Consider the following 14082-nt stretch of genomic DNA (forward strand, 5'->3'; position numbering starts at 1 on the left):
TTCGCGGCCGCACGGCCGCTTTGATGTTTGATCGCGATCGCCATCACTTTCGCGGCCGCTTTGCATAGCCAATAGGTCTCGCTTTTGGGACCTTATAAGTATTTAGTTATGCAACTGTTGCATAGCTAAACCTTTTATAAGGTCCCAAAGGCGAGACCTATTGGCTATGCCAATGCTTGTTTTATCTTTCCTTCCCTAGGGTCACCTTGCCGCAGCTTCTAAAGCTGCTAGATGATTTTGGAAACATCTCGGGTCTTCGTGTGAACTGAAATAAGTCCTTAATATTCCCACTTGTTTCTCTCATAGGCATACCGGTGTATGATGTGTGTATCGTTTACCTGTTTTGGAACTGCGGTGTGAATTAGAGCAATTTCTGTATTTGGGAGTCCTTGAGGACATCAGTAACTTTTTGGACCACCTTGCCCCTCTCCCTAATGGTCCGGACGGCTATTGCAAAAATGGTGTTCCTTCCACGAAGTCTCTACGTGCAGCAAACCTCACTTTGTCCCCTACTGCACACAATTTAAGCAGCTCAACTCCCACTTAAATGTGCCCCTCTGGGCGAGCCGCTCAGCAGGGTAGCTCTGATGGCCTTAACCAAACATTATGAAGATGGGGGATTGGAAGTTCCGGGTCTAGAATTATATGACGATGCCACACATCTTCAACTTGCGGTTAGGTGGCTTGATCTGGCTGAAAATTGGGAAAATAGGCTACTGTCGGGCAGTGCAGCAGTGGGCCGCTTACCGTAATCGCTGATGGAGGGGGCTGGGACGTCTGTGGACACCTGTACATAGTGCGACAAACAGCTTTTATCTGCCAATGTTTCATGCAGACCATCTTAAAGCGGGCCCCATTCCACAGGCAACTTGACATATGGACATTAAAACCAATTAGTCAGTTATTAGGCAATATATCCTTTCAAGCATGGCAGGAGGGTGGGTGAGCGCTTTTTGGAGACTTGTACCCTGGAGAAGCATTCATCACTTTTGAGGAGGCAAGCCAGGAATTCACGCTTGGCCCTGGTCACTTCTTACGACATGATAACCTGGCCGACGTAGCTAGGACCACCTGGCCTTCATACCCTGAGCCCCCGTTCCCACATAAACACTTGGAGTCTTACTGAAATGTGTCACTGGGCGTCACTTAATATCCTTGCTATCCCTTGGCATGTGGGCAGAGGGCACAGCGACCCTTCCCCGGGAGGGTTTCACATGGGATTTGGACCTCGACACACCACTGTCTGACAGGGATTGGACACAGGTTAAGGAACTAACACTTACTGTCTACAACAATGCTTGATTTCAGTTGGTACACTGACATTTCTTTTACAAGACCTACCTCACACCTAGGGCCCTTCTTCGTTTATCCCCTATAGCTGTCCCCGATGTGGTGCAGACAGTGCCGACTTTACGCAATATAATTTTTCACAATTGGCATTAGTATTGGCTAGACGTAGGGTTGCCATTACATGGATGGGTCACCGAGCACCTGAGATAATACACTGGCATATAATGGAGTGGTCACTAGCAGAAGAAATTCATATGATGCTACAGAGATGTGATGACCAGTTAGCAGAGTATCTAACAGATTGGAGAGACTTATGTGGTGTGCTCCTAAATACAATATCGGATTGGCCCTCTTCGGAAAGTGAAGGGGCAGACGGTACTGGGAAGGAATGTATGGATGAGGGTCCACAAAGGGACGTGCTGAAGGGAAGGGGGATTACAGTCCTGTGGGGTGAGGCCCTATGTCCTATTGAGGAGCCTAATGTGTCTGGTGGTTTCAACAGTGTCATATGTAAAATTGTTCTTGGTTTCTGTGCTCACTGTACTCACCACAACTTGCTGCCTGGTTCTCTGTACTGTGTTATAAAATTGTAAAATAAAGGTTTAAAAAGGAAAAACATCCCCCTACTTTTGGTGCAACTGTGCAGAAGCTAGAGCTTAAGAAGGCATATTGTTTCAATAATGGAGCAAGGTGAGGGCCATGAACCGTTGTCCTCAAGCAATGAAAGAGGGTACATTTGCGGGAATGTGTTAGTTGGCCTTCAATATGTTTTTCCCCCAAGATGCGGCCTTTGAAAATTCTGTCCCACCCTCCGTATTATCATGAGGCATCTGTTTGAGTAGCATATTTTGTGATATCCACAAATAGGTTTTGGTGAGACAGGCCATGTCGTGACCGATAGGAACAGTTCATTGATCCTGTCTAACTGGACTCCAACCTCCTCTTATCATAAAATTGTATTTTCTTGTAAATCTGCACTTTTTTTGCTCATTTAGGTATCATTCCTTTAAATTCTGAGGCAATCAGCAAGCTTTGGGTGTGCAATCTTCAAAGAATCTCCTACATGCTGAGAGGAAGAGAAACTTTACCTCACATCCTATATGCCTGTCAATTCTCTTCTTCTGTAAAGAAATGTCATACCTAAAATAGCACAGTTTTCAGATGAAATGAGGATTAATAAAAAGAGAATTAAAAAACATGTGTTCACGATATTTTTTTTACAATATTCCCGTCTGTAAAAGAAAAGATGGTTGTTTGGGGAGAAGCAGATAGGAGAGCTGAAACTATCATATCCTATTCCTCTCTTCAGACATCTATGTGTTTTGAAACTGTTCATTTTCTTTGATGCATTGGTCAGAATGCATTAATTCACTTATTCTCCCTCATACATTTTGACTCTCATTGTCTTCCCAATTTCCCTTCCTGTCTCCCTCACTTGATCGTCCATTGTGACATCTTTTCTTCCACACTTGTTATTTACTTATAATACATACAGTTCCCATTTCTCACTTCCATTTGTCCTCTTTGTTCTTTTACTGCAACTCTGCATGATTTTAGGCTGACTACACTGTGAATAGAAATGTTGTTTTGCATGCAATTGTATAACCGGGTCACCATTTTATTATTTAAATATTTGTTTGAGAAAAAAAACTCAACTTACTTTTGTGAAAATGTGACAGCGTTCAGTTTTCACACGGCCAAGCAACTGTCCAAAATACCCCAAAGTGAACCTTTTTTCTACACCAGTGAAGCTGCTGCCTCAAGTAATTATGAGCTTCAGCCTTGATAGCTGGGGATCTCTCTCAAGAAGTTTGAGTTTTATAGATCAAGCTCTACAAAACAAAACAGTTAGTTAGGAACCACGGATAAAAGTCTCCAAGAAAACAATAGACTCTGAAGACCAATGTTTCTGTCCTACATATCAGAACAACCTGTGAAACCACCTACCTCACCCCTCTCTGGGCAGAAATGGTCACACAGCTAGATTTAGGCACATTGAGGGACGGGGGGAACTCACCATGACATGGCTGATGAGGCCATTTCTATATTTCCTTGATATTCACAGTGAGGTTTGTAAAAAGCCAATGACTAAAGACTAATAAGCATCTCCCTGTTTTCTGTCTTTACTATACCTTATATTTCGGTGTTATTCTTTAGTTCACTCTGTGTAAAGCACAAAATGATATTTTTTGCAAAAAAGGTATCTTTTTCTCATTTCAGTGAATTATGTTTAACCATGTGTTTCCAGAATTATAGAAAGAATATCAGTCTCCTGTTATGGCCATTGCATTACAAATGCTGGAGGCACTATTCCTTCTCACACTGACAAAAAAGCAGCAAGAGTTGCCCAGGGCTAAACTCCCAGTTTTGCTTTAAACCTCGTGGGTTTTTTTGAAACATAAAACATGAATATTGTTAACGGGGCAAGTAGAGGTTCATTAACCTCTGTTCTCAAGCAATGAAAGTGGTTAAATCTCCCAAAAAAGTGTTAGATGCCCTCAGGAGTCTTGTCTTCTATGGCTCAGGCCACTCATTCTGTCCCTCAGTAACATTATCAGGCACCACCTGTTTGAGGAACATACATGCTGAGATACACGGAGATGCCTTTGTTCTTTAGCAAGGGTGATCTTGCAGACTCGATATATTAACACCAGACGCGAATGCTTCACTGAACCTGTCTGATAAGTCTACAACCTCCCCATATCAGTAAATTGATTTCCTCAATCAAGTACTCTTTAGTAACCGAAAGGCAACATAGAGCGCTCTTAAAAAAATCTTCAATAAATCAGAAACTTGCGTGCTCAACATTGTAGGTTATTTCTTTAGTTTCTGATTTATCCAAATGGATGAGTCTGCTACTTCTCAGCACAGGATGAGCCTATTAAGAATAAGGTCTTTGAAAGATACAGACTGCCATTCCCAAAAATAGGTTACTGACTCTCACAAGAGGACAGATTCATTACACAAAACTCTACAAAACAAGAATATGGATTGGAATCCACAGAGGTAGATTGACAAGAATTGATAGACTTCAAATACCAGTGTTTATGTCCTAAAGAGCAGAGCAACCAGAGAAGCCTCCTTACTCTTCTCTGTCTGAGGAGAAATGGCCGCACAGTATAGTTTATGCTGACTAGTGGGACAGGTGGTAAATTCCTATGACATGGTTAATGGGAGTATTTACATTGTCTCCTTGTCCGGGGGGCATGGGCAGGCCTAGGACCTTGAAGCTCTGGAGAACCCGCCACCATTTTGCAGCCTACCTCCGCCTCCTGAATCTTTCTCGGAGTGCCAACGAAGGAATCAGCACACTTTGACCTCCTGGGGCCGGCTATCCAGCCTGTTTCCTGCTGCGAGGAAGTGGCAGGGTGCTTCGGGTTGCAGTAGTCATGGGCTGATGCGGCCCTCGGAAGCCCCGTGACGACAGGGGTCGGGGCGAGCCTGAGGCCAGGGCCAAGATTGGGCCTGTCGGCTGCCCCCTAATAGAGGTAGGGCCATCTTCATGTCCTCCTCCTTCGAGGCCTGGCTCTGGGTGCTCACGACTATCGGCAGCAGGCACCCTGCTGCTGGGTGACACGAGGCTCCAGATTACGGCGGTGAGCTACTTGCTCTGTCAACCCTGGTGCCCCGCGGCTCCTCTCCTGTCATCCATGTCCCTGCAGGCTCCTCTGGGTTACCAGCTCTGCGGCAGATGGGGCCACGTGAGTCCTGTTGCATGAACGCCACTCCTGTCATCACACTGATGTCCCTCTGCATCTGCCTATTTCCCACCATGTGTGCAATCCAGACTGCAGCTGGAAGGATGAGAAGCATCATGCCAATATTCATTATCTTACCAGACCTAGCATGCCTCTCTGCTCCCGTGCTCAATTTTACTTAACAGGCCCTATGTCATTTTCCATATATAGATTCTACTGACCATTTGTTCCCACCATAGGAACGCACCTATAGTTTTACGAGACCGGTCTTGTACATAGTGGCCTACCCACAATCTACTTACCTCGTTTGGCGATGACCTGCTGATGTTTGTCCTCGCTTTGCTTGGCTGGCACTCTCTGTTCCTCTCCCCCTGTAACGTTAGCACCTGGCATAGGACAGTTCTACTTCCAATGGGGCGCAGCAATCCCAAGCAGCACCTGCTGTCTTTTGATGCGGCCAAGACCCCCTTGCGTGGGGCGGGTAATGGTCCCCAGGGGGATTCCCTAAGATAATCTATGGCGGGCGCACCGGCATTGGAAGGCACAGTGGCCATAATGGCTGAACTGAAAGCCAACTTCAAATCAATTGACTCTCGTTTCGAGGCGCTCTCAGCCTGGCTGGAGAGCATGCACAAACGTCTTGACCAGCATGAGACTCAGCTCAGTGCCACGGAGTAGCATGTCTCCAACCTCGAGGATGTCAGTCCCAGGACCAACAAGTGTATCGAGAAGTTTAGGAGACTACTCAAGACGGTGGCCGCTAAAGCTGATGACTTGAAGGTATGTTTGCATTGGAATAATATCCGCATTGCAGGAATAGCAGAATCTACCAATACTGGCCGCATGAATACCTATGTGAAACATCTACTCGAGGAACTCTTTGGAAGAGAGGCATTTTCGTCCACATTTGCAGTTGAGAGGGCCCAAAGAACACTTGGCCTGTGACCAGCACCTGGCACTCGGCCACGCTTGATCATCGTGAAACTTCTTAACTATCATGACTGAGACACAGTTCTACGTCTTGCATGTGACAGGGAGCAAATACAACACCAGGGTGTGACCATATCTTTTTTCCCAGACTTCACCCCAATTGTGCTGGAGATGCGCCATATATTCTGTGATGTTAAGCGCACACTCCAGAAAACTAATATGTCCTATGTATATTGTACCCTCCGTGACTATGAATCCAAATTAATGGCAACTATCACTTTTTTGACTCTCCTGCTAAATCTACAAACATCTGTTAACAGTAACATTTTGGGTCCAGATCACAGAGCGGTGGGGAGTCTTCTTCTCCTGCCTCCCATGACCAGGCAGACCTGTGAATCTCCTCTTTGCCTGCTCATGTTTGCCACCACACTGCTGTGTCAGATTGATTATTACTGGATTCAGTTGTGTAACTAACTACTGTGGCTGCATCGGCATGCCACCTGTCTCTTTTACTCATGTTCTAGATAAGGCGATAACACTGAGGTGCATGACCTGGAACGTAAGAGGACTGACTAATCCTCAGATGGGATGGCAGGTGTTGTCCTACCTGACCAGACACAGTACCCAGTTGGCCTTCCTACAAGAAACCCATTGTGCTCTGAATTCCCCCAATCGCTATGTATCAAACTAGCGGGTAATTACTTTTTTGCTAACTATAGCACATACTCCAGGGGTGTCTGTATCTCAATCCATAGCGCAATCCCTTTCAGGGTGCGTGAACTCATTGCGGATCCAGAGGGCCACTATTTGTTCGTTTCCAGCACACTAGCCACCACATCCCTTTTACTGGTCAATATCTATACCACTAATGTGAATACACCCGATTTCTTTTTGAACATTTCCACACATATTACCCGTTTGTCTGCAGTCAGCATAATAATGGGGAGCGACTTGATTTAACTCTCTGTACTTCCCATTAACTAGCTGTTACCAGACATGTGACCAAGCCCCAATCTACACAGGTGCTTTCATCTCTTTTGCAAACCTTTCACCTCGCTGATGCCTTGTGCCCCAGATATCCACTCAATATGGCATATACTTTTTATTCTGCTCCCCATGGTACATGGTCACATATTGACCATTGGTATCTTACCCCGACTTGTTGCTTACGATTACCGATGCTGAGCATCTCCCCCAGACCTTATCAGACCACTCTCCGGTGCTTTTGACCCTTCACTTCCACAACATTGTGCCACCCGTCCACCAGGCGATTCCCTACAGGCGCGTTTCTGGACAACATTTTTCGAGTGGAGGTTTGTGATGCAGTTGTGGAATACTTTGCGCTCAATACTGGAACCGTATCACAACATTGGGTACTCTGGGAGGCTTTTAAAGCTTATATCAGGGGAGTTTGCATTGCCAAGCACTCAGTAGTAATTCGATCCATACATGGGGAACTAGTGGCAATTGAACGTGCACTAGAAGAACTCGACGCACAGACCTTGATTGCTAACCGACTTCCCCACCCCTGGTGTTGCACTGATGCGAGGCACTGCTCTACGAATTTCATGATCTGGCAGCTCGCAAGGTGAACCGTCTGGGCAAATATGCACGGGTGTGAGTTTACGGTGAGGGTGAGAGACACAGCCTCATGCTAGCTAGACTGCTCTGCCCCCCATATCAGGCTTCCTTCATCACGCACTTACAGCTGGATGATGGTTCCTAAGTTACACATAGCAAAGACATCTATGATGCCTTCCTCTCCTATTACTCTCATCTGTATACGTCCTGCAGCTTTGCGACTGATGAGGTGCTAGATGATTATTTAGCAGAGGTAGCTATGGTATGGCTGTATGAGGGACACCAACAGTTCCTCACCTCGCCCATCTCCTATGACGAGATTTTGCATGCCATTGACGAGCTTAGCGGCACTCGCGCCCCAGGTTTGGATAGCTTCACAGGTGATTTTTACAAGGCCTATAAGTCTTTATTGATCCCTCACCTGCTAAAAGTCTATGCAGAATCATTAACACAAGGAATTCCCCCCCACAATGCGTGAGTCGGTGATAACTCTTTTACTTAAACCAGGCAAATCTCCACAGAGTTGCACCGCATACAGACCCTTGTCCCTGCTAAATCACAACAACATTTTAGCTAAGGTCCTTGCTACTCGCCTCTCCCTTCTTATGGACAGCATAATCTCCCCATTGCAATCTGGATTTGTTCCAAATCGCTCTACATTGGTTATTCTCCAAATTGTATTCGGTGTCCTTAACCAAATAACTCCTGATCACCCGCTACAGCAGTTTTACTCAACGCCGAGAAGCCGTTTGAGTCGCTGGAATGATCCTTTTTGCATGCTATGCTACGGAAACTGGGTGTGCCAAAGGGCTTCCAGGACCTTGTCTGTCTACTCTATACTGCCCCATGGGCCCGACTCAAGGTGAATGGCGCATTACCCGACCAGTTCACACTCTCACGAGGCACTAGACATGGGTATCCTCTCTCGCCCCTATTATTTATCATCGTCATAGATCCCCTGGTGCGTAATTTCCAGGAGTGCCATTAGGCATGCGGATTGCACTTCCATCATGGCCCCCTTTTGGCTTCCCTATATGCAGATGTCGTAATGCTCTTTGCCAGAGACCCGAAATTCAATCTTTCTCCCATTCTCCGAGAGGTCATCCGATTTGGGGTATTTTTGGGACTTACTATTATAGTAAATCTGATTTTTTTCCAGTGGCGGAGGCCACTGTCCCCTGTCCCCTTGAGTTTCTTCACAGTTGTGCACAGATTCCCCCAAATACCTGGGCATCTATCTGCATCAGGACAACGCAGAGGTCTTCGACCTCAATTATGGCCCTGCTATCGATAGGCTTTTATCCCAAATCGATCAGTGGATTAAACTCCCCTTATCCATTGCTGGCAGAATTGCCATCATCAAGATGGTGGTGTTACCTCGGTTTTTCTATCTATTTATTAATATCCCCATAGTCCTGACGGGCGATTTTTTGACACTTTGTGTAGCATGCTCATACGGCTAGTCTGGGCCGGTAAACAACCAATAATTAGCTGGCAAACATTAACCTTGCCCTACGTGCGGGGGATTTGGCGTCCCTGACTTCTATCTCTACTATCTTATAGCACAGGCTCAGTTTGCATTTTATTGGTACCACCCGGATGCTCGCTTGCAATTCCTAAAGCCGGAATGGACTCAGGCCCACCCATATCCCCTTTCAACCATTATGCCGCAAGGCCTCTCCAGGACTCCATCAGAAATACAGATGGTCCCTACTATACACTGGGCCTGTACCAGACTCAAACGTTACCTGGGCTTTGACTTATTATATTCCCCACATAGTCCTCTACCAGATAATCCTTGGCTTCCGATGACTGTGGAGGCATTCACTGAGCAAACATTGGACACGTGTTGGCTTCACACACTGGGCAATCTCTTTGTTGACAGAGGGGATTGATGTGTCCTATATGGACAGATTCATTCTGCATTGACTATTCAACACCGTGCATGCTACACTCACGTCCTTTCCTACGGAGCCTTTGGACTTCCCACCACCTACTATGGTAATTATGTCCCCTGATAATGCCTATTTGGTTTATCTATTATACCATTCATCTTTCCTACTGAGACCTGACCGGGTGGGGGGGGGCTTGGGTTGCATGGGGGAAAGACTTGGGGAACCCCCTACTGGACGTGACATGGTACTATTGTTATGAACAGGCACGGTTTGTCTCCAATAACCTTCAACACAAGCTAATGCACTTTAAATACCTACACTGAGCATATACTACCCCACATCTCATCGCAAAACTGACCCTGCCAAATCGAGGCGGAACATCTGGCCCGTAACTGTGCCCTGATACTTTCTTATTGGGAGGAATTGTTTAACATTTTATCGCAGATGATTGATTTTGCACTTACTGCGACCCCACTAATGGCATTATTAGGCTATGTTAAGCTATTGCCTGCAGGAGTCTGACGTTATTCCGCTATTGCTCTGTTATTGGCTAAACGTTAGGTGTCTCTGCTCTAGGGCAGCCCTACCGCCCCGACGGCAAAGAGGTGGAATCGTGATTTGGTATATTGAGATACCACGAGTGATCTATATGCTACATTACAACCACCAGCCTCCAGACCCAAGAACATATCGCAACAACTGCAAGACTATTTGCTGTTTTTCCCTATTGCTATAGAGGGACCCGAGCATGGTTGATGCATACTCCACTGAGTTCAACGCATGACTGGGAACATACATGTATTCATTGTGATGACTCTGGTGTTTACTTCAACATGGCCACTATCGGGTTGCCCTTTAAGTTGGTGAAGCAGTGTAGCTGCCTGTTCTTCTTCATACTCCATCTCATGCTCTCTCTCCACTTATTGATTTGTTCACGTTGACTTTAATAGGTGTAATTTATTTCATATATAATGTGCACTGGCATGAATTGCTTTATGTATTGTATGTGCTGATAATTATTTTGTATCTCTTCAGTCCCTTGTACATTTCCTTTGTGCTTCTTCTGTATTGTTTCATTGTTATAAAACTGTATAAATAAAGTTTTAAGCTACAATGTCTCCTTGCTCTTAACAATGAAGTTTATAAAATGCCAATGATCCTGTGGACCAACTGGTCTTTCACAATTTTATCTAGCTTTTTTATTATATATTCTAATCATAATTTTTTCTTTAATGTACTTTGTGAAGTACAAAACGTTGTTTTTAATAGCAAAAGGCTTATTTTCATCATTTAAATTCTTTCTGTTTGGCCATATGCTTCTAAAATTGTACAAGGAATATCCCCCTCCTGTTTTGGACATGTGCACTGTAAATGCCAGAAAGGCTTAAAAGGTTGTTTCAATAATGGGGCAAGATGAGAGTCATCAATCATTGCCTCAAACAATAATAGTGGCTAACTTATGAAAAAAAATTGTTAGATGCCCTCGAGTATGTTTTCTTTCATGTTTACCCTTTCAAATTCTATCTCTCGATAACATCATTAGGCACTACCTAACAAAGTAGCACACATGCTGTGATACCCTTGGATAGGTTTCAGTGAGAAAGGGTGATCTTGCAGACTCAATATAGTGAACGGTGGGAAAGGTCACTGATCCTGTCTTGCTAGACGCCAACCTACTTTCATCAGCAATTGTAGTTTCATCTGCCAAACGCTCTGAGGGGCAACACACAGTACCTTATTTAACTCCTCAATAAATATGTAATTTCTTTGTTCTGTTAGTCACCATTCCTTTACTTCCTGATTAAGGCAATCATTAAGTATACTCCAGGTATCCCCATCTGGAAGAAACACATCCACTCTGAGAGAGACATGTCCCTTCCTGTCGCCCTCACTCAAACACTCCCACTGCTATGCCTTTCTCTTTTCTTCCCAATGTATTATTTATTTATAATGCACACATGTCCTGTAATTAGACCATCAAGGTGCACATAAAACAAATAAAAACATACATTTTAAAGAATATTATAAATCAAAAATAACAATCCTAAAATAAAATATTATTTAAATTTAATTATTTTTTCTAGATGAAAATCAGATCACATGATGCCATAAATATTCTTTCAGAATGAATATTATCACATTTCCACATCTTTAGCTCACTGTTTCATGCCCCTCTTCTTCTGTTCACTCTGCCCCTCTACATATTTCTTGGGCACGCCAATACATTGCCCTACTTTATTTTGCTACCCGGCATCAACTCTGTCCATTATCCTAGACATGCTGACACTCCTCCTTCGTCGCACAACCCTCTCCATCCCTCCATGACCTGCCTAAACAGACCATGCGACTCTGATGGAAGACTTTGGAATATAATTAAATTAGAGAAAGTGGCTACTCCCACAACCTACCTGCATGAAACAGAGCTTCTAAGACGGGCTTTAGATCATGCTGTCAAACGTCCTGGTCCCCATCTCCCACATCAATTGGTGAGAGAAGGAGGACTGGAGAAGGCGAAAGCACCCTGGGTGTCCTAGTAGTATTCTAGACGTGGTACAATGGAAACAATATTGGGTTTTGCAGTCAGCAGTAGGTAGTGTAACATTTATACTACACCTAATAGACTAGCCAGACACATAGCCTGCTGCTAGTTACCACAGCCCTCCTTGACCCACATCTAATGATGGGACAAGAAGGCTCTGTTGACCTGATGCAGTAGCCTCAAAAGAAACACGTCTGTAGTTGCTCGCAATGTCTTCTGTTGGCCTTATTATCAGCCGAAAGAAAAAAAAATCCTAGTCATTGTTCAGCAAGCCCTCGAGCAGCAGAATGGATAGCCCTACTCCTGCAAACATCCAACTAGTCCAACTTTGACACGACCTACTTACACTACTCATGCCACCCTATGCCAGCATGAATAATACCAAATGCAAGACTACAGTGAGCAAGTGATGCGAGTTACCCTTCTTTCCGCAAGTGGAGCTCATCACATGAGAAAGATTTGAAAACATTCAGTCCAATAATGCCTCTTCAGCCCATTTTTCTTTAGAATTAAACGTTCTAAAACGTCTAAAGCTCTGAAAGGTCTGGTGAAATACTCCAGCACTTTCGTGGGGTGTTTGGGAGGAGAAAGTGCTCGTCTCTAACACAGGGAGGTATCAGACTCCATGCAGAGGGTACACTTAGATTGGTGTTAGAGGCACTGGTTTCGAGAGGCTGTGGCCACTCTACCAACCATACAGTACAGAGAGGGAGAGCCAAACATGCCACCACACCCCACAACCCTGCACCTACTGCTTTTGTGGGCAGCTGTGTGCATATCCAATCCAATCAATAGTGTTCTGTGAGTAGGATTCCCACTTCTCTGTCCATGGTTCACACAGTTCATTGAGTGGAATTTCAGCGCCAACATGCGGATGGTGGCTGATCATGTAAAAAAACATGGCTGAACATTTGGGTCCTTTCTACATTTAAAGTAATCAAACACTAAATAACCATAAAACAATGGCATATTAACATCTCATATCCCTAGAGCTAGAAATAAGTGACACTGAAGGAAAGCTGTAGAGGAACTCACCCTCTAGCTACTTGTAATCAGCATTGAATGTGTTGAGAGAACACTCATACACAGGTTAACTTCGGTTCTCTAATACATCCACCACAAGGACAGTACAGCCAGCACAGCTCCTCTCACTCGCGAATCTCCTTGTTGCCAAGTGCCCATCACATTCCAAAGATCATGATGTAAACAAAGCTCCAAGGCATTACATCACCTTAGGGAGATAGTACAAAAAAGGTGAGAACAGGCCATAACACACCCACCTCCCAACAATAACAACCGACAAAAAACAATAAGCTAACAAAACAAACACATGCTAAAGATTCTATAATAGCTCAACAGAAAACAGGTACCATAATGTCATCATAGTATAATAATACAAGAAATGATGATAGGAACACTAAATTTGGATAATAACCAAGCGGACACAGGATTTGCAAAAATATGATGACAGGGAATAACATCAGACATTGGGGCATATTTAACAAAAACAATTGTCAATGCGCAGATTAGCTCCAAAATTGCTAATGCCGCGCTCCGTCACTTTAGAAACGCAGGGATGCACCGTATTTACAATAAAACAGCACATCTCTGCATTTCTCCCTGCGCTGGCGCTATATTCAGCTGCCTAGTGTAGGAAGCTGGCTCAGTATGTACTATACCTAAGTGAGGTATAGTGTGCACAGAGTCCAGTGCAACCCCAAAGGTAGGCAGAGGTAAAGTTAGATAGCACCTCACTCTCTATTTGTGGTAGTGTGGTCGAGCAGTAAGGCTTTATCAGAGGACGGTGTTAAGCATTTTTTGTACACACTCAGTCAACAAATGAATTTACACACTCAAAGAATGAACTTCAGACCAATTGTTTTTGTAAAAAAATATTCTTTTAGTTATTTTATTTCCTAGAACCAAGCATGCCTGGTACAGGTAAGTGATAAGTACTTTGCAGTAAATATACTGATTGTAACACAGTTTGGATTGCAATTGTAAATGCACTTTGTTTTGAATTTCAGTATTGTTTCTGAGAAATGCAATGCTTTGTAAATACAGTACAATTACTTTGTAGGATTTTGAGTCATATTACAGGTAAGTTACTTTTGAGATTACTTTTCTTACACATTGTAGTATACCTGGA

At 44.2% G+C, this 14082-nt stretch overlaps 1 protein-coding gene across 1 annotated transcript in view; it reads right to left on the reverse strand.

Annotated features, from left to right (window-relative positions):
- Nucleotides 1-5381, reverse strand: part of LOC146821371 (uncharacterized) — a 128148-nt gene extending 122767 nt beyond the window's left edge. The window contains exon 1 of the mRNA XM_085609838.1: nt 5291-5381. Within this exon, the coding sequence (XP_085465964.1) occupies nt 5291-5381 (91 nt within the window). The remainder of the gene's footprint in view (nt 1-5290) is intronic.
- Between the last annotated feature and the right edge of the window lie 8701 nt (nt 5382-14082).

This window comes from Triturus cristatus, chromosome 6, assembly GCF_964204655.1.
Source record: "Triturus cristatus chromosome 6, aTriCri1.1, whole genome shotgun sequence".
NCBI lineage: Eukaryota > Metazoa > Chordata > Amphibia > Caudata > Salamandridae > Triturus > Triturus cristatus.